The 22,705-nt window shown below is 40.5% G+C and overlaps 1 protein-coding gene across 1 annotated transcript in view; it reads right to left on the reverse strand.

Annotated features, from left to right (window-relative positions):
* nfatc1 (nuclear factor of activated T cells 1) overlaps positions 1-22,705 on the reverse strand; it is a 204,862-nt gene that overhangs the window by 105,380 nt on the left and 76,777 nt on the right. Inside the window, exon 6 of the mRNA XM_043688615.1 lies at positions 9,347-10,039. Coding sequence (XP_043544550.1) covers positions 9,347-10,039 — 693 coding nt within the window. The remainder of the gene's footprint in view (positions 1-9,346; positions 10,040-22,705) is intronic.

Below are 22,705 nucleotides of genomic sequence, written 5' to 3' on the forward strand. Positions count from 1 at the left end.
GGTCTGAGGGCGGGGGTGCGGGATGTGGATGAGATGCGTTGGAGGGCATCTTTGACCACGTGGGAAGGGAAATTGCGGTCTCTAAAGAAGGAGGCCATCTGGTGTGTTCTATGGTGGAACCGCTCCTCCTGGGAGCAGATACGGCGGAGGAATTGGGAATACGGGATGGCATTTTTGCAAGAGGTAGGGTGGGAAGAGGTGTAATCCAGGTAGCTGTGGGAGTCGGTGGGTTTGTAGAAAATGTCAGTGTCAAGTCGGTCGTCACTGATGGAGATGGAGAGGTCCAGGAAGGGGAGCCAGGTGTCGGAGATGGTCCAGGTAAATTTAAGGTCAGGGTGGAATGTGTTGGTGAAGTTGATGAATTGCTCACCCTCCTCGCGGGAGCACGAGGTGGCGCCAATGCAGTCATCAATGTAGCGGAGGAAGAGGTGGGGAGTGGTGCTGGTGTAATTACGGAAGATCAACTGCTCTACATAGCCAACAAAGATACAGGCATAGCTGGGGCCCATACGTGTGCTCATGGCTACCCCTTTGGTCTGGAGGAAGTGGGAGGATTCGAAGGAGAAATTGTTAAGGGTGAGGACCAGTTCGGCCAAACGAATGAGAGTGTCGGTGGAAGGGTACTGTTGGGGACGTCTGGAGAGGAAAAACCGGAGGGCTTGGAGGCCCTGGTCATGGCGGATGGAAGTGTAGAGGGATTGGATATTCATGGTGAAGATGAGGCGTTGGGGGCCGGGGAAACGGAAGTCTTGGAGGAGGTGGAGAGCGTTAGTGGTGTCTTGAACGTATGTGGGGAGTTCCTGGACTAGGGGGATAGGACAGTGTCGAGGTAGGTGGAGATGAGTTCAGTGGGGCAGGAGCATGCTGAGACAATGGGTCGGCCAGGGTGGTCAGGGAATGCTGGTTAAAAAATATTTAAAAATAACGTGTGCAATTACACGAGATGTCTCAAAGCACTTTACAAATAATGAAGCATTTTTGATGTACAGTTACAGTTGAATTTAGGAAATGTGACTTAACATCTCATTCTCACTCCAGCAATGCACTTGGAGTGTAAAAGTAGATCTTGAGCTCAAGTCTTGGTGTGGGATTTGAATCCACAACCTTCTGGAATGTTTCTTTTGATCCTGCATATGCTTGGCTTGTTCTGACTGCATGACACAGTATAAGACCAGCTCATTAGAATACTAGCATGACAATCCCTCCATTCATAATATGCGTTGGAAACAGACAAGGGCCAGGCAGAGAATACTGGGCACAGCCAAAAGTGTGCCTTTCTTCCTCAAAGCATTACTGCTTAGGCAAATTTAGGGAACTAACAACACACCTTCATTAGACATAGTTAAAGGAGCTTAAAATTGGGAGCATCTCTATTTCACTGGTACAAGATAGACTATGTTAGTTGGTGAGAAATGGCGCAGTACTCACAGGGCTTGACGTGCAGCTGTGTAAGATGGAAGGAGTCCTGTACTTGGTTAGGTTACTGAGTATGTGTGGTTTTAGTTACCTCACAGATTTTGCTGAATGTATTGTCACGCAGAGTCTGTCTTACTGCTGGGATACTTGCTGATTGTTTTGTAAAACACAGGGTTGGCAGGAAGTAGTGATGAGGGGGTAATGTTGAAGTGGATGATAGTCTTGAAACAAATATTATAGTTATGCTTGATTTTATCTCGACATGATGGGATACTTGGCAGAGCAATTTTTTGAGTAGGTTAGTTTAGCATTTGTAACAATAACAGCCTATGTAAGCTCATTATTCATTACTTTACAGAGTAAGGAGATAATGGAAACAGAAGGCTAAACAGAGTGGTTGAGGCAACTAGCAGACAAAGGCTTAAGGTTGATTTAACAGGGAATTGCATCAAGTTGAGAATTATAAATATAAACTGCATACTCCATATTATTGTGAAGTTCTTTAGACAATAAACCTCTGGTCAAGTATTCCATCATGCTAACAAGTTTTTTTGGGTCATTGAGATGCTTGCATAAGGTTTTTGCTTCCTTTACTCACACAAAATTTAGAGCGGTCCTTTTTCGCCACAACACAGCCATTACATTCAAAAAGAGAACAGAAATGAAATGGAAACTGCATGTTTTTAAGGAAATGAAAACTGAAACTGAGATTGGAAACCAAAATATCAGGGGAAATAGAAACTGTTTGAGGCTCTGTGAGGGGATGTAGAACTGTAAAAGCTCCATTATTAGAAGTTGATGAGTGCAGTAATGTAATTACAGGTAGGTAGAACACAACAGAAGTTCAGTCCAGAAGCTGAGAACAAATTGCATTGCAGTTGCTTTACTTTTTGAAAATAACACTTTTGGATCGAAATTGGGCGATGACACTTTGCAGACATGTTATTTTTGCTGATGACCACGCCCATGAAACTCAGGATGGCTGTGTGCTGTTGTCAGCTATGGAGAAGGCTAGCTCTGAGAATCAGAGCAGCTAGAATTTTTGTGAGAAAACAATTTCAAAGGACTTTGCGACTGTGCTTGATTACCTATTTGCTCTTCACAAACCATCAGGTTCAAGAACAGTTTCTTCGCTGCTGTTATTAGACTTCTGAATGGACCTCTCAAATTTCAAATCTAATGTTGATCTTGCTTTTTGTGCACCTTCTTTACAGCTGTAACTTTGTATTCCTTGCTCTGTTTAATCACCCTATGATCTTTATATGTTATGTACTGCACACAAAACAAAACTTTTCACTGTACCTAGGTACATGTGACAATAATATATCAAATCAAATCAAATCAAACCAATTTGTATCATTGGTCTTAATTGTATTTCTATTTAATATGAAATTAATAGTTTTTAATTGACTGTAGTTTGCATGTTAACTTATGCTTAACTGATTTAGTTTAGGGTTTTAGTATACAGAAGATGGTTGATTTATTTGACTCTTGTCTACTTATAATTCTTCTGTTTGAATCTAAGAATACTGGACTAGTGTAGATTTAGAGTAGTTTTGTCAGTGCAGACTTGAAGTATCTTCTGTGCTGTATGATTTTATGATTCCTATTGCTTCATTCTTTTAGTCAATAACTAGGATTTTGGAAAGGTATTGTTCTCTACAGAGACACTAACATCTGTTTGAAATTTATTAATTTCAATGGTCTGCTAATTTGAAACTGTGTGAGCAAGAAACACCTTCTGTGTTTTTTTTGTTAAGATTGCTTTATTTAAATTATGGAATAATTCAATACTTTTCCTAGAAAATAATTTTCCGATTGAATAGAAGTGGACTGTACTTGAAGTAGAACTCAATATTGGCAAATGCAAAGAGCGGAAAAACTGACAATTGGCTAGTCACCCAGAACTGAGCAATGGTTTTGCTGTGGAAATATAGAATCCCCTTCAAGTGCTGGCTACAGTCAGCAATGTCAAGATATTTCGGTGAACTTAAAATATAGGCAAATATGTCAGCTGGGGAAACTGCTGAGGATAAAACAAGGTTGAAAGAAAATAGACCATTTAGAGGCTGGTAAATGGAATCAAATATACGGATGCCAGGGTTCTAAAGAAGAACACGAGCAAAATAAAGCATGCAGAAATGAAGTCAAGTATATTGAAAGAGGTTACAAAATAAAAAATAGATATTGAAACTGAAAGATATATGAAGCACACTGGGATGAAATTATTTCGTGCATACTGCCCACTTATGCAGTAGAGTCACCAATCACATTGGATAGCCCTCATCTCCTAATTGCCAGCCTATGAGTTTGGCATGACAGCTTAATTGCAGATAGCACAGAAGACCCCAGAAAATGGATGTATCATGACTGCTACTGGGGTATGAGGCACTGAGCTGCAGCATTTTCCATCTGTGGTCGCAAAGCAGCTAGAGGTTGAGGGAATAGAATCCCTTTTGTTTGTGGCTCATCTCAGAGTTGACATGCAGGTATCTGCAAAGTGATGTGCATATGTTTGTACCAGGGAGAAACTTGTGAAACTCCCTAGGCCACATGCTCACTCCACCTGCTTGACTGTGATAACAAAATGAAAGATAGTTAGCTTTCCATGTGTTTTTTAAAAATGTTTATCCTTTCATGGGATGTGACATCACTAGCTAGGTTGCACTTGTTGCCCGTCCCTAATTCACTTAGAGAATACGGTGCATCAGTGACCTTCCTCAGGCAGCAGTAGACAGAAAGCTACCAGATGTTGTGAATTTCTTCAGTTCCAACCTTGCTAGGAGCCAGACACATAAAACCCCATGGCTACAGTCACTTTCTTAGCCAAAGGCAATGCCAGTATTGTCTGCTTGAAGACTGCAGCTGTGGCAGATTTCAGAATGTTTAATTTAAGGGTAGCCATCTCAGATACTGTTCCTCCCTGTGGTTCATGTAGTAGAACCACTTCAAGCAGCTTATCCTGCTATTTGAGCCTTCAGGACCTTCTCCAAGTCGTGTGTTCCAAGGGGAGTACCCATCACTGCATCCATACCTAAAAGTTGCTGCTTTGTACAGAATTCAGGATACCAATTGCCATAACACTCAGCATGGATTTCAGCAACCTTAAAGAACTGTGGAAAACACCAATTATTGCACAATTGTAGCAAAAGCAAGAAGAAATCAATCAACAATTAACTTGAAAGTAGTTGACAATCCATTGAAATGGTTGGCAGGAAGTGGGGGTGACTTCCTTCCTGCTGCTGATTGGCATGTTCCATAATGCATGATGAAGAGACAGCTTTAGCTGGAGCACCAAGCTCCAAAATGACACCAGTGCATGAAGCATGCATCCAATTGATTTTCACCATGCACACCTTCGCCAGTATAGGATCTGGCACAATGTATCTTGTAGATGCAGTTTTATACCTACAATGCCACTCACCCGAAAATTGGTGCGACACAGCTGAACTTTGTATGCTAAGATGTAACAGGGAAAGGAATTGCAAGTAAAATGTATAATTAGCAAAACTGCATATCATTTTCAGGATCTCCCAGAAGAAAGGCAAAATAAAATGACATAGCCTTGACAGTTATTACGAGTATCAATACTGACTTATAAGAGATATATGTAAAATGTAAGCTATATCACCCACTGCAAAAGATAATCTGTGATTCAAAGATTGCAAGCGAGCTATTAGTTGACAAATCAGTTGGCATCTATAACCAAGACAAAACTTTTATTGAAAACTTATGCTATATGTATACTAGGGTAGTACTAACAATACTGAAATTCATCACAGGTGATAAAAAGACAGGAACATGGTATAAAGTTAAAACTTTAATGATGGTATTTTTAATATTGAATACTTTTCCTATATACTGAGGTAAGTTGAACAGATAAACAACAATAACTTACACAGTGTCTATAAAGTAATATATTGCATCATGGTATTATGAGGAGCAATATCAAATAAATATTAGGACAAGAGACCAAGACTTTGGAAAAATATATGAATTTTACAAAGTACTTTAAAGATTGGCAGGTTGAGAGGCTTAGAGAGGAAAGACCAGAGTTGAAGGGCTAGACAGCTACAAGCATCAACGCCTTATGTGGGGAGATTAAAAGCAGTTATGTATCACAGGATTCAACTGTAGGACAGCAGAGATCTGAAATGTTGCTTAGATGCAGAGATTGGAATTGAAGTGAAATCAGGGCCATGGACATATTTGAAAACAAGGATGAGAATTTCAAATTTAGCTATAGGGAGAGGTTGAGAGGTGATTTTATAGAGGCTTACAAAATCATGACAGGCATGGATAGGCTAAATAGACAATCCTTTTCCCTGGGGTCAGGGAGTCTAGAACTAGAGGGCATAGGTTTAGGGTGAGAGGGGAAAGATATAAAAGAGACCTAAGGGGCAACTTTTTCACACAGAGGGTGGTACGTGTATGGAATGAGCTGCCAGAGGAAGTGGTGGAGGCTGGTATAATTGCAACATTTAAAAGGCATCTGGATGGGTATATGAATAGAAAGGGTTGGGGGGGCAATGGGCCAGGTGCTGGCAGGTGGGACTCGATTGGGTTGGGATATCTGGTCGGCATGGATGAGTTGGACCGAAGGGTCTGTTTCCGTGCTGTACATCCCTATGACTCTATAACTGACCCGGAATCAACGCAAGTTAGAAAGCACAAGGATATGAGTTATGATAAAAAGCAGGAGGATTTTGGATAAGCTAGAGTTTCTGTCAGGTGAAAGATGGGGCGCTGGCCAGGAGAACAGAGAATAACAGTCAAGTCTGGAGTTAACTGCATTTCAGGAACATTTTCAGGCAGGGCAGGTGCAGATGATTTTAAAGAGGTGCAAATCAGCAGTTTTATGTGACAGCGTGAATAGGAACAGTGTAATGCCACCTCAGATGGTTGCCAGGGAGGGAATAACATTGATTATGAGGGAACAGATTTTGAGGTAGAGACTGAAGACAACATAATTGGAGGAAACTTCTGCTCATAAAGTACTGGATGACAGCAGTGGGACAAAAAAGAGACAGCATGAAGAAGATTGTGGCAAGGTTGGACTGGGCATCACCTATATATACATAGAATGTGACATGTTTTCAGATGATGCTGTTAGGAGGCAGCATGTAAGTGAGTAAATTAGATTACATTACAGTGTGGAAACAGGCCCTTCGGCCCAACATGTCCACACCGACCCACTGAAGCGCAACCCACCCATACCCCTACATTTACCCCTTACCTAACACTAAGGGCAATTTAGCATGGCCAATTCACCTGACCTGCACATCTTTGGACTGTGGGAGGAAACCGGAGCACCCGGAGGAAACCCACGCAGACACGGGGAGAATGTGCAAACTCCACACAGTCAGTCACCTGAGGCGGGAATTGAACCCGGGTCTCAGGCGCTGTGAGACAGCAGTGCTAACCACTGTGCCACCGTGCCACTCATCAGTCGGATGAGCCAGATACTTGGAATGCAAAGCTCCATAATACACACCAAGTCCTGTAATGGAAAAACGGCAAGCCATTTGTTGAGAGATTAAGCGTACCTCACAGGGACCTGTACAGAAATAATTTCTAGAAACTGACATTGTCTGGGATGAGGTACAGTCGCCAGACAAAAGCAGGATGGAGTGAATGTGGCTAAATTCACTCTAGATTCTGGATTAGTGGTGCTGGAAAAGCACAGCAGTTCAGGCAGCATCCGAGGAGCAGTAAAACCGACATTTCGGGCAAAAGCCCATCACCTGTATTCCTGATGAAGGGCTTTTGCCCGAAATGTCGATTTTATTGCTCCTTGGATGCTGCCTGCACTGCTGTGCTTTTCCAGCACCACTAATCCAGAATCTGGCTTCCAGCATCTGCAGTCATTGTTTTTACCTAAATTCACTCTAGGCCTCAAATTCTCAATCTGCCCAGCACCACCTCCACAGGGTCCTGGCACTAAGTGGCCTGACAGGTTGGACTCCTACAAGATGGTCAAGGGCCTAATGTGCTTTTCAGGTCCAAACTGGCGGGGGGGGGGGGGGGGGGGGGGGGGGGGGGGGGGGGTGTATATTATTTCCNNNGGGGAGGTTGTATATTATTTCAGAAGTAGCATAGCTTGGCTTTCAGAACAGATTTTGAGAAGTGAGGAGGAGCAGCACAAGTCCCTGCAAATCATGCCAATCCCTCTCTCCACTCACCCATCCCAGCTCAACTGCCAATGCCAATAAGTCAATAAGTCTTGGCTCAACTCACATCCTCACTAGTAAGGTGCAAATGAGGTTAAACCACCATGATATTCCTCTGTCTGACATTGCTATCCCATAAACAGAGTGAGCCCCATGAGGACAGCCCAGCAATTGGGATAGTTGCAAGAACATTTGGCTAGGTAAAAAGCTCTGGAAAGATGAGATCAACACACAGATCAGGTTCTTGCAATGCTACTCACGCTAATAATATTTGCTATTCAAAATAAATAATTTAAACAATGAAAGTTTTAACTTAATATTTTATTATGGATCTCTGGTCTAGCTTGAATAATCAATATAATTATAAATAAAGAAGCTATTTCATAATCAAAACCTCACCCCATTTCCCTCCAACAACAAACCCTCGCCACCTTCTCCTGCAGACAATCTAATTTAGGCTTTTATTTTATGGAATAAATAGATTTTCTGCACATTGGTTATAAGTGGATGGAAATCTAATCCAATTTTCAAAAGGCAAATTCTGCTTATTACTTATCAAATATGATTTGCCATCCTACTAATTCCTCTCTGATTGAAATTGGGAGGGAGATTCATCTGAATCTCTGCAATATATACACAGTATGCTTTTTCTAAAGTAACTGAAGGTTGCATCGATGTCATCAATCAAATGATCAGCAAAATATCCTGATTGTTGGAACAGCACAACAAATCAGAAATTTAACTCTTCAAAGTAACAAAAGCAGCTTTCAATTTCAATAATGACAATATTGTTGTTACGTGCAAATTCAACCTATTTCATGAAGTATAAAACCAGATTGTAATACCTTTCTCGACTATAGTATTTTTTTCCAAATGTAGTATTACAGATGTTGGCTTCTTTCCATCTAACTCCAATGCCCTACCAGTATCTCGGAGTGTTCAAATACTTAATTACCTAACTCTTTACCATACAAACAATGTTACTTTACCATATAAACAATCGTCCAGGACAAATTCCAGTCTGAGGTGCCCACCAATTGTTGTCTTAGGTTTACTAGCCAGCTTCGTATACTTCCCACTCCAGTGTCATCAGGGTATCATCAAGTCTGTGGAGGAGAGACAACTATCTCCTGCGTGTGGTGACACCAAGAATGGACCTAGGAAGCATTTTTTTACACCTGATATTCCAATAATGTCTTCCATCCATGCACTAACTCATCAGCTCATCATGAAAGGGTCCATGTGATTTAGCAGTCACACAGCAACCAAGGAACATACATGAGGAAAACACATCCAGATGGTTTCAATAAATTGCTACATAGATGTTTCAGGAATCTTGTTTGGATCAGTAATATGAAGAATCAGTTTAAGCATGTTACAGATATTACTGTCGTCCAACTGGTTTTCTTCCTATCTCAACTGCTGGTGATGCATACTTTTTACATTTTAATCACTTTCAAAGTGAAAGAGTATGTCAAAATAATCCATTAAACAAAGGAACTGTATAAACTTAATAACAATAATATTTTTCTACTGCCAACCACATAGTCTTGTCTGACATGACCACCAATTGTCGCCTCAAGTTCATCAGTGAACATGACATAACCCCTTCTTCAGTGTACTCGAGCACAGACAAGTTTGTGGAAGAGACCATTAACCCAGGCATTTATTAACTCCTGTAATAAATATAATGAATCAAGACAATTTTCAAATTTAAACTGCAATTTGGCATAAAAACATTGCAATAATAACGCACTTACCGTCATCAAGATACAACTGATCCAGTTCTTGAGGCTCCTGCTTCACTGTAATTTGCAAGGGAGTCAAATCCTGACTGTTTTCCTGGTGCACTGGCAACATCATTGATTGGCTAGATTGAGATCCATTTCGTGGAGGCTTCGGAGCTTGCTGCTGTTGACCCATGGCTGCTGAGTTAGTGGGGCTGAAGGGCTGCACATAAGCAGCCTCTGGGGAAGCAGACGGGCCTTGTGGAGAAAGATTGTTGGGGTACAGAGTTTGCTGGAAACCATGGGAACAGCTGCTGTTCAGATGCTGACTCATCTGGGGCTGCATCATAACGTGTGCTGAGTGAGTGGGTGAACTTGGATGCACAACAACAGATCTATGCACTTCTTGGATAGTGGGCACTGTTGCTCCAGACTGCTGGTGACTGAGCTGAGCACTGGTAGGGCTGCTGACACATTTGGTATAAGAGATGGGTGTAATTTCATGCTGTTTGTGACCTGAAGTAGGGGAAGACGACAACCCAGTGCTTCGCTGCTGACAAGAGGGAAAACTACTTACAAGGCAAGAACCAGGATCCGGTGTCATTTCAGGTGTCATGACCTGTTGGGAGTAGTAAGATTGGGACACTGGGTTCATCCCTTGATTAAGCGATCCGTAGACCAAGGCAGGTTCGTAGTCATCGGTGGGTTCTGTTTTTATAACAGGAACTGGGGGAGAGAGAAAAAAAACAAGACGATAGATATTCAAGTGTGTGTGTGGGTCTGTGGCTGGGATACTCTGCAAAATAAACATGATTCTCAATCAGTCTCTGTATGTCAGTAGCCTCAGTCTCCCACCCAATAAAAATGGATGAGTCATGTGTGCAAGAGAGTCACAGCTGTTTCTCATATTGAAAACACTATTTTTTTTGGAATCGCCCTCACCCACAAAAGTACTGTATAAACACATTTTTTACAGGCCTGCATTATAGCAAAGGCCTAAAGCCCAAAGCTTCCACACGATAACCTTTGTTATTTGTATCGAGAACTTTTCAATATGAACATTGAAAGAAAAGTTATAACAAATTCACTAACGACAACTGGTAATGATCACTGAATAATTTGTTCAGATTCATTTGTGCACCACTACTACGACCAAGTTGGAAGCAGTGAATGACAATATTAATTATTATAACTGGAGCCTGAAATCTAATCATTTAGACCTTTTCTAATTCTATAATTTTCCTCTTACTTTCCCCCCTAATTTTTTTTTCTTTACAGCCATTAGGTCAGCTTACATTCCTTAGTGAGGGCTTGTTGTCAGCAGCATTCACTGATTGGACAGTGGAGAGATTAGTTACAAATAAAATTTGCATTGGCTTGGAAAGTTGGCTTAGTTCAGATTCAGAACTTGCTATTACAGTGAGATCAGAAGGAGTGCTGATATGAAAGCAAGATAAATAAAATTCCCAATAAAGATGGAGACATCAGCCACATAAATATCGCATTTAATGGCATCAATGAACTTAAAGGATGTGCAACAACTTAGGAACTGATATAACAAATCTAGTTTACTCTTCAACTCCATTTTTACTTAAAAGCAACTCTGACACTTTGAAAGGCCCAATTATTGTACAGGTTTTCCTGAATTTACAGTCAATAAATCTTTGGATTAAGACAGAAGTGAAGAATATGGTTTTGCATTTTTAATGTTTACTGCCTCAACATGGTATCCATTTTTTGCATTTATTAAATAATGCCATAGGCTTTACCAATCTTCCCTCCTATCCTCTGTATTGGCATTACAATTTCCCTCAATATTTCCCTCAATCACAGTTATGACTGGCTTATTCTGTTAATAAAGCAGCCCTTGTTAAGTTGCAGCACAACCTGGTTGTCACTACTGCTTGGCTTAGTAGGTGAGATCAGACATTTGCTTCTCCAAAAGTAAAACCCCAAATACCTCTCCTGAGGACCTTCAACAACATCAACATTGCCGAGGCCTTCATAATCAATGGTCACCAATGACCAGAACATTGACTGCATCAACCAAAACAAGGCTATTGTTCATACAGCAGGACAGAGGTGTTTGTAATGCTTATCTCACCTCCTGACTCCATACATCCATTGAACTTTCTGTTGGTGTCAAGATGGGAAACTCAGCACTCAACGAAATGGATACAGCCATAACATTTACGAAGTTCATTACATCCAAGGTGAAGCAGTCCCTTTGATCAGTGCTCTTGTTAAGAAACTTGGAGAGCACCCCGTTCACCTCTGATCCACTGTGGCTAGAGGTAGATACAGAATATATTCTAACATTTCACCAAGCTTTCTTTGAACTAATCTCTTATTTTACTGAGAAGGGCAAATTCAGCAATATCATGCTCAGAATACCACCAGCTCTATGTCCATTCCAGCTTAATTTGATCAAATGTTACTATTCCTTACTTAACAGTGGCTCAAAATCCTACTGTTCCCTGCCCATCCTCCACTGGATGATAACTCCTGCCACAAGATTTGAGAACGTGGACACTACCATGGTCAATGTTTATCCTTCAAACAATATCATTATAAAATGTTGCACATCGTAGTATATACGTTTGGCCCAACCATTTATCAGCTCCAGAAATATGCTGTTTGCACACAACTATAAGTCAACCACATGTTTCGGCCGTTTTATGTCATATTCACATTAGTAGTCAGTCTCAACTTTTCACCTCAAAAATGCATGCTTCATGATTAATACCTGATGAAGACAGGGGCAGGGACAGAATCATGTGCCCTGGTTCTACCACTGATCCTGGACCCCAACCCCAGACCCTGACCTGAGCAAAGTGGCATCATCCAGCCTGAGCTCAGCAGCATCCTGGAACCTTAGTTATTGGGCCTTAATGTACCCACACACACACAACCCCAGACTCCGGGTGCAAAAGATCAAACAAGCATCAAACTGTGTTGCAAAGATGCACAGGAGTTTGATATGCCCATACATATCAAATAAGATTACCCAAACCAGTTGTTCGCTTTTATACGTGGTATATAAATCAACATCATTCTTTGAGGGATTATCGAGCTTCAAGAATCAAGTTATCTGTGAAAATTTATCTAGTCAGCATCTCATTGCTGTTTGTGGGAGCTTGCTGTCACTGTAGCTCCTACATTACAATAGTGCATACACTTCAAAATGTACTCCATTTTATGGGAAACACTTTGAGGTATCTGAAGGTGTTGCAGAATGCTATATAAATGTAAATAATAAGGATGAGCAATGAAAGCAGCCACATGGCACCCACACAACAAAGAGTATTCACATGGAAAACCTGTTTTTCCATTATGTATCATACATCTTTTCCAAAGTCTGATAAGTAGGATTCTAAAATCAGAATTGGAAATGTCTTTTGGAAACATTTTCTCCTTTAAAATGTTACCAAATTGCTTGTTGCAGAGTAGAATGTAGTTAGTAAATGTCCACAAAGTGATCACACAGTCGCAGCTAAAATTTGAATCCAGTGTGCATCTAGTATGCTGATCCCTGAAATTTAATTAATCTTTGAATGTTTGAATAGATCCGCAATTCCCTACAAATTAGATAAACCCATGAATTCATGACATGTTCTCTTTAGCATGAAATTCCATATGGATCATTAAAGGTCAGGATTTACAGCTGAAATGTAAATATTACATTGAAAAAACATCTGTACAATCACAACTTCTAAAAATATCACACCGCAAAGTGTGACACTTCAGAAGCATCACCTCAAAAGTGTCACGAATTTGAAAGGCTCAAATTAACCATTATCTGTTAAGCTGCCAATCAAATAGTTGATTATCCAATTGTGAATGGATCAAAGGCAGGAGTGTTCACTCAGCAGATCAGACAAAAGACCTAATGAGGAAAGAGTAACCAGCATTAAATGGGCAATCAAACTGCTTAGGATTCTCTTTCAAAGTTATCATTCACAAGTCAACAAGTATCATGAAACTGAAGAAACACATTTGTTAGAAAGAAAACGAATGGAAACATGGAACAGTACAGCAGAAAAGAAAAGCATTAAGCACAGGAGAGCTGTCCAACTCAACCCACTCCCTTGTTCTCACCCCCATGACCCTGTAAAAGTTTCCTTTCTAACATTTGTCAAATGCCCTTTTGATTAATAATCAATCTGCTTCAAACACTCTAAGGCAGTGATTTCCCAGATCACAACTTATTGAATAAAAACTTCTCTCTCTCTTCTGGCTTCCTTCACTTATTCTAAGTCAGTGTCCTTTAGTATCAAGTTTTTTACCATTGTAAGCAGTTGCAACTTAGTTATGATGAGGAGATGCCGGAGTTGGACTCAGCGGACAAGATCAAAAATCAGACAACACCAGTCTATAGTCAAACAGGTTTATTTGCAACTTAATTACTTTCACATAACTCTTCTAGATCTGAACAATTCAACTGAATCTCTCTTTTGCCTTTTCTGCTTTAAGGAGACAATCACAGTTTCTTAAGTCTCCCCACAGAATGGTTACCAATTAAGTAAATCCCCTCACTACACTCTCTAAAGCCTTTAAATTCCATTTCAAAGTGTGGTTACTTCCAAAATATGGGATACAATACTTCAGATGGGATCTAACCAGTGTTTGATAACTTCATAACTTCCTTGTTTTTATACTGTATGTTGCTATTTATAAAATCATGAATCCTATATGCCTTTGTTCAAATGGATGGATATGGGCCGGGTGCTGGCAGGTGGGACTAGATTGGGTTGGGATATCTGGTCGGCATGATGGATTGGACCGAAGGGTTTGTTTCCATGCTGTACATCTCTATGATTCTAATTGTCTACATGCATGTTCAGATCATGCACCTCCTTTGAAATTGCACCAATTCACTTATATTTCTTCTATTCAATCTTCCCACTAAAAGCAATCACCTCAACCTCCCTCGTATTACATTTCATCTGGCATGTTGTCCACCCATGTCATCAGTCTATCTTTGCTCTCCTAAAGTCTGTTACTATTTTTCCCCTCATTGTTCCATGTTCGTTGCAAACTTTGAATTATGCCCTAGTCCAGTTTATTTAGAGACTTTCCTCCAGTCTAGGAAACAAATATTCACCACTACTCTCTGCTTTCTGTCCCTTAGCCAATTGCATATTTGCACAGCCACTGACTACTCCTTGAATCTCAGGCTTCAATTTTGCTAATTAGTCTATTATGTGGTATTTATCAAACACCTTTTGAAAGCTAATAGATACAACATCAAAAGCACTACCTTTAGCCACTTTCTGCCATGATATCAAAATAGTTCAATCCTGCACTCTTTTTGTGTACAAGATGAGATATTTGTAAATTTAACATTTCAAGGGGAACATATTTTAACAGTGTGAATTACATCACTAAACTTAATTTTAAACCCAGGGAAGGGACTGTAGAAATCTCCAAACATTTCTTTTTACTCAATGCAATCCAGTCATTATGCTTAGGAGCTGATATTCCATTAGGATCACAAATACCTTTAGTGAGATTGGTACAATCAGTATACCACATACTTCACTTTTTCCAGCCTGTAAAAGTTACTTTCGTTCTAAACTACACAGAATCTCTCTGTTGCTGCAAAAAAAGTTTTCAAAATAAAGTTGGGAATTTTTGCAGCTTTTCTTGCTGCATTGTGGTAAAGTGCAATGCCAGGCTATGTTTAGTCTATTAGCAGGCAATGTTTAGCCTACGAATATGGATTGTGCTTGGGGGGTCATCTACTGGGACATTGAGTTGTAACTAATGGAGATTGTGTGGAACAGAGTTAACTACCTGTGTTGTTTTTTGGCACTGCTCTGGGAAGTTATCACAGTTTGTTTCAAAACTAACCACACCAGAGGAATCTTTTAACACTCTCAAACTCCTTCCATTCATACACTTCAACAAGACCTGTGCTACATTCAAGCTCCAACCCTTTCAACCACACAGACACAGGTGTCAGGTTTCTCCCCACAACATGAGCAACCCAGATAATAATGAATATAGATAAACAGGGACTTGATCTGGAATCATTGAATCAATACAGTGAAGAAAGAGGCTGTACCGACTCTCTGAAGAGCATTCCACCCAAAGCCAGCTCCCTACCCTATCCCCGTAACCCTGCATTTCCCCTGGCTAAACCACCTAGTCTGCACAACCCTGGACACTATGGGCAATTTAGCATGGCCAATCCACCTAAACTTCGCATTTTGGACTGAAAGAGGAAACTGGAGCACTTGGCAGAAACCTATGCAGGCACAGAGAGAACATGCAAACTTCACACACGAGTCACCCAAGGCTGGAATCGAACCCAGGTCCCTGGTGCTGAGAGAGACAGCAGTGCTAACCATTGAGCCACTGTGCAACCCACTGGGTCCCATCAGGGTCAAAGGCCAGAATGGATGGGTGTGTACACTACCTTTACATTGGATTCCCCAGCTCCTTCCAGCCACTCCGAGGCAATTTTCAAAGAGTTGGTGTGAGTAGGGTAGGCAATCGCAGGGATACCCTTCTGCATGCATCAGGTAGACAATCAGGTTCTTTAAGAGCCACTTAAAAACTAACTGAAGGAAGGTGACTGGAACTCTGCAGTCAGCCTCCAGGTTCCCTCAGAGGGCTTCTTCTTGTTAGTAGCAGTGTCCCTACCTCCGGGACTGAAGATTCCAGAGTCAAATCCCACCTATCCTAAAAGCATGTCATAACACAATCCAAGGTTGATTGGAAATATTTTATAAGGTTCTTGAGGAAGAGAGTTTCAAGTCTCACCCGTTCCAGAGCTGTGCCAATACATCAAAACAGGTTGATTTTCCCTCAGGCAGTTTAACTACGTGAAACACTGTGCTCAAAGCAAGCCTTGGGACCCTTGGTGCTAGGATTGCCTACTTACACAGGGGCATACTGAGGGAGACGTAGATGAAAGTTACAGCAGGTAAATTTCTTCACAAGCTCAATTCCTTATCTAGCTCATACTCTGCCATAACAGCCCACCTCCTTTGGCTGAACACCTGCAGTTTTAGTTCATCGATTTTTTTTTGGCTTCTCCCTGCTCTTCCTCACAACTTCCACTTTGGGGTATTTTAAATGTTTAATTTTGGTTTCCAAAGTGAGTTGTGTTCAATGTCCCAAAATTAGAAGAAAACAAATAAAACAATATTTATGCTGCACTGACTGAGTTAATAGCACATCACATTTGGAATCAGCAACAGGTCTAACTGAAATGACTCGTGTTGGAAATGTTGATATCTAACTGTATTAATCTCGTAGCTCTATTTATAGCACAAACAGCTACGTCAATTCCATTTGCAGAACTTGCAAGTGCTCAGCACATAAACAGAGTCCACTGTCTTTGAACGGTGGATTTGCCCTGGTGGCTCAGCTCAGGGGTTGTCCCTGTTGCTGAGCTCGATGGCTGATGCCTTGCAACCTAAAACCTTGGTCACATTCACTGATCTGAGGTTTTCTCAGCACCGAGTGGCATCAACGATATCATTCTACAAATGGTTGTCTTTCCCAAGATAATGATCAGAAACAATCCCATCAATTCAAATTCAAGTTTATATTGTCAATTTATATGTCTTCTTCTAGCGATAAGTGCAAGGAAGGGTAAAAGAGAATCCTTTATCATCTTCTGGATTGTGTCTGAAAACCACTGAGAGATTGATGATGAATCTGATCGAATCCTGGCCCTTGAAGGAGGCTGAAAACCCAATCCATGGCAGTAGCTTCCAAGGGGAGACAATGTTATAGTGGTATTATCACTGGACTGTTAACCCAGGTAATGTTCTAGGGACCTGGCTTTGAAGCCTGGCAGGGCAGACACAGAATATGAACTCAATAAAATTCTGGAATTAAGAATCTGATCGTGACCACAAACTGATTATCATAAAAACAACCCAATCTTGTCCACTAATGTCCTTTAGGGAAAGAAACTGCCATCCTTTACTTGTCTGGTCTACATGTCACTCCAGGCCCACAGCAATGTGGTTGACTCTTAACTGCCCTCTGAGATTGGCAATAAATGTTGGCCCAGCCAGCGATGACGTTATCTCGTGATAGCCAATGACTGACCACACCCTATAACACTGCTCCCCAAATCCTCAACCCTTAAGGTCGACTGACTGCAAAATGCCAATTTTTTAACATTAAATTTTAAATGTTTGGAGAGAAGTTGCCTCTACCTTGTAAACCTATCTTCTTGCTAACCTTCCAGTGCATCTTATAGCTGCTTTCAAACTGGAATGCCAGTGATCAGACCTGCAGCCTCAAACCCTGCCAGCATCCTTAAATTGACAACGAGACTGTCCTCCTGCTATTGGACCAGCCATCCTGAAGAAAAGCACAAGTGTTACTGTTTCCTACAAACACAATGGAGCTTGAAGGAATCGATCCTTTACACAATAATTCTTTCAGAGGAAGTCAATTGACTAAGAGATTCAGATCATACGGCAAAGAAAAGCAGCCTACAAATATACTGATGTCATGCCCAACTTACAGACACTCAAAAATCCATCAGGTTGGCATCAGGGCTTTGTGTGGGTGCACGTTTCATGCGGAATTATGAGCATCCCAAGCAGATGGTAGGCCCTGTACATTTGGATGTGTGTCTATTTTGAGATTTCTGTCCACAGTTAGGCAGTCTTGAATATATGATAGGATAAGAGTCTATATCTGACCTGATCGGTGGTTGTTAAAAGGACCCTGGAGGCTGCTTATAAAAGCCAAGTGATACTTGCATTACACAAGTGCCAGGAAATGAACATCTACAATGACAGAAAATCTAACCATTTTCTTTGACATTCAAAGGCATCACCATTGCTGAAATCTCTACTGTTATGATCCCGGAGTTACAATTGATCAAAAATTTAAATGGACCAGCCATGTAAATACTGTGGCTACAAGAACAGGTCAGAAACTGGGAATCCTGCAGTGACTAACTCACCCTTGACACCCCAGTACTTGTCCTTTATCTGTAAGGTGCAAGGCATCATGCCTGGATGAGTGTTGCTCCATCAATACTCCAGACACTTGACACCATCCAAGACGAAGCAGCCCAGTTAATTGGCATTCCATCTATGTTCATTATTGACCTGATGCAAATTGCAGCAGTGTGTACCATCCATAAGATCCACTGCAGCAACATCAAAGGTTCTTTAACAGCACTGTTCAAATCCACAACCTGTGTTACTTAGAAGGACAAGGGCAACAATGCATGGGAAAAATATTGCAATTTCCTATCCAAGTCCTTCATAATCCTGACTTGAATCCATACCACCGTTCCCTTGTTGTCACTGGCTCAAAATCCTGAAGTTCTTTTTCTAACAGCGCTGTAGGTGCTCCTTCACCAGGTGGAGTGAAATGGTTCAGTGCAGCTGCTCACCACCACCACCTTGATGGAAATTAAAGATGAATAATAAAAACTGGTCTTGCCAGTGACGCTTACATGCAAAGAATTAATTAAAGAAGATATGTTTTAAAACTCCACCCATCTCTGGCAGAGTCCCAGTGACTACTGTCAGATATCTCTAGATGTCCCCTTACCCTCTCAATAGCTTCCACAAAACCAACATAATCAAAGATTTACATTATGGTCATTCCAGACAACACAGTAACTCAAAATGTGCATCTGCTTTCCTGATAAATGGTTGGGACCACATTGTGAACATCAACAGCTCTGGTCTGACTTTACATAAGACCCAATGTTGAATTTTGTATCGGCATTTCCAGTGCAGTGTTAACATTGGCCCCTGTACCCTATCAGCATTAGGGTGGTAAAAACAGCTGGCCTGCACTGTCCAGCTCTAACCCCAAAGACATGGAAGGCCATGCTTTTGAGGATTTGAAGTTGTCATATAAAAATTCTGGGGGTGTATAAACATCAACATAAAAGACTATTTTAAAACATAGTTTAAATATGTCATTCTGAAACATTATATTTTAAGGTCTTTTAAAACATACCCTCTTTTGTACTTTAGAAAATTCAGTTATTACAAAAAATACATTTAAATTCTTTTAAGGCAATTTGAATGAATTCATTGATATTCAGTTGAGCAATTTCATTAATACATTCTGTTAATTGGGCATTTTTGATGTTCTTTGTGATTTTTCATTGGTAATTTATATGTTATTTCTCAATATTTTGATTTGTGCATCCTTATCACTTCAGTTTTGGATATTACTTCAAACCTGTCTTGAATGTATGAGCTTTATAAATTATTTTAGAGGATGTGGGCACCACTGACATAAAGGGATACAATGAAAACATACAACAGTTCTATGGGCCAGGATGAATTAAAAATCTGTGCAAGAGCTGCTGCTAATTACACACTTTTACGTTGTTGTGGTTCTGTTCGCCGAGCTGGGAGTTTGTGTTGCAGACGTTTCATCCCCTGTCTAGGTGACATCCTCAGTGCTTGGGAGCCTCCTGTGAAGCGCTTTTGTGATGTTTCCTCCGGCATTTATAGTGGTTTGAATCTGCCGCTTCCGGTTGTTAGTTCCAGCTGTCCGTTACAGTGGTCGGTATATTGGGTCCAGGTCGATGTGCTTATTGAGTGAATCTGTGGATGAGTGCCATGCCTCTAGGAAATCCCTGGAGTGTTGTCCTAGTCGAATTCAGAGAACAGCCAGGGAATTCCTAGAGGCATGGCACTCATCCACAGATTCACTCAATAAGCACATCGACCTGGACCCAATATCCCGACCACTGCAACGGACAGCTGGAACTGACAACCGGAAGCGGCAGATTCAAACCACTACAAATGCCAGAGGAAACATCACAGAAGGCTCCCAAGCACTGAGGATGTCACCTAGACAGGGGACGAAACGTCTGCCACACAAATTCCCAGCTCGGCGAACAGAACCACAACGAGCACCAAGCTACAAATCTTCTCACAAACCTTTATACACTTTTACCCTAAGCATTTTGAGCTAATTCTATTGTCTTCATAATATTCAACAAATATTTCTCGTCCTGCCACATAAGGCAACTGCATTTGGGAAGCCAACTTGCTTTACTTGCACTTAAAACAACGGATGTAATTAAAGTTAAAAATCGCACAACACCAGGTTATAGTCCAACAGGTTTAATTGGAAGCACACTAGCTTTTGGAGCGACACTCCTTCATAAGGAGCGTCGCTCCGAAAGCTAGTGTACTTCCAATTAAACCTGTTGGACTATAACCTGGTGTTGTGAGATTTTTAACTTTGTACACCCCAGTCCAACACCAGCATCTCTGAATCATGATGTAATTAAAGATATGCAACAGAGCGTCATCAAATCATTAAACCCCACTTTTACTTCAGATTCATTTAAGTTTTTTTTCTTTTGCTGAGCAGTTATCTCGATTCTATGCAAACAAAAGTCAAATAATTTTTTGGCCCAGACTTGTGAGGCTAGTGCGTGATGGATTCCATTCTCATATGCTTTCCTTTAATACTAACAGTGAAATTAGTTAAAATTTTCTGTGGGCTGCTGCAAGGGATGATCAATCCCCGCCCTCTGCCCCCAACCCCATTTTTAATCCAGTTGAACCATATTGTGATTTTAGAAACTGAGTTGATGCTGACTGAAGGACGAAGTTTAGCACGTTTAAGGTGTATTGAAGAGAGATTTTTTAAACAGTACAGCTCTTGATTCTGTCTGCAAGTGAGTCATTAAATGTCACCAAGAAACCTTGTAATAATAAAAATAGAAGATAATAAAGGCATAAATACTAACAATAGCATAAATACTAATTAAGAATAGGCATTAGTTATATTCTTAGTTCAAATCCTGTTCAATCCATTTCCCAGTTCCAGATTTTGTGTCTTTCTCGACACAGGACCTGGTTCCCATCATCTCCACACAACTCCAGCAGGCGACACATCAAGCAGTCCACATTCAGACAGGGATAAGATCATCGCTATAGCTGTTAGAGGTTTGGAGCCTAAACTCTGGCTCCACATTACTGTGGGAGTTGAGATGAAAAGGAGAGTATGAAACATGTAGAATAAAGGAAAAGGGAGAGAAACCAGACAAGTGATGTGGTGGTGGCGTGTTAGAGATCACTCAGGGAATCAGAGTTGCTGTGGCAACATGCACTTTTACATGTAAGCCCTAGCTTGAGCTATGGATAATGATAATAGATGTACCAATATTCTTTCCATCAGATAGATGACCAGAAATTTTTCCCACACTTATCGCCTGCCAGTGGCACATATGGGAAGGATTTGCAGTTTGATACTCACCTTCCTTGGTTATCAAGTTCAACGGTAGGACCTTACACCAAATCTACTGGCTCAGAGGCAGGAATGCTACTCATTGCAGCCAAAGGCCATTTAAAGGACATAAAAGGTAACAAACATAAACGTGAAGAAATACAGAATGAGAACTAGAAACAAAAAATGTGTGCGATTCAAGTAAGGAATGAAACTTACATAAGGAAAGACTTACAAAATTGGAGAAAGAGTGCCAGACAGTAGAAGGAGTACATGTGAGACAAAGCAGCCGAATAAGAGAGTACAAAAATAAATAAATTATGAAAGAGCAATTGGGATTAGGAATTCTAGACAAGTTATGTTGGACTCAAAATGCTAATGTTGTTTCTCTCTCCACAGATGCTGCCAGACCTGCTGAGATTTTCCAGCATTTTCTATTTTTAGAAATGAATTATGTAATGGAAAATCAGAATAATGTCAGTTGCATGGAGAGGGATTATATTTTCTCTAATTACTGTCAGCAAGCAAACGCACATATCAATGAGATTTAATAAAGAAACACTGAATTTCAAGATGTACGACTACTATTATTGTCAACCAATTTATACTCTATCATTTCATAAGCACGAAAGGAAACTTGCTTGTTGTTCATTAACTTGAAACATTTCTGCAAATGGGAAACTGCAGAAAATGATAAAAGGTGCGAAAAATCAGCGTAAGGCCTGGCAATGTCTGAATCATGGATCTTGTGCATTATGATAACATTTACTTATCATTTGTCTCGCTTAAAAACTGTTTAATGTAATTTTAAAAAATATTTCACAGCATCCTAATAGTTTGTAATCAAAACAGTAGAGAATGAAATATAGGCTAACTTTATACCAATTAGTCTAAAATGTTCAACTGAAGTTAACAAGACAGGCATTGACGGTTAAACAGAACTACGCCTCAGACAAAATAAACACTAATGGTCTAGAAGCAATACTATAACTTCACATAATTACCAACTAAATTGCTTTCAAATTTTAAAGTTGAGTTATAGTGACAGATTCTGAATAGGGATCAAACTTTGCTGTGTGCTTAGAAATATGAAGCTCTTGAAGCTGTTTATATTTTCCATAGATGAAATTCCTGCCAACCCGTCATGAGATCAGTACCAACGAAAGCTTTTGGAAGGTCAAAATTGTACATTAATAC

This window comes from Chiloscyllium plagiosum, chromosome 4 (assembly GCF_004010195.1).
Source record: "Chiloscyllium plagiosum isolate BGI_BamShark_2017 chromosome 4, ASM401019v2, whole genome shotgun sequence".
NCBI lineage: Eukaryota > Metazoa > Chordata > Chondrichthyes > Orectolobiformes > Hemiscylliidae > Chiloscyllium > Chiloscyllium plagiosum.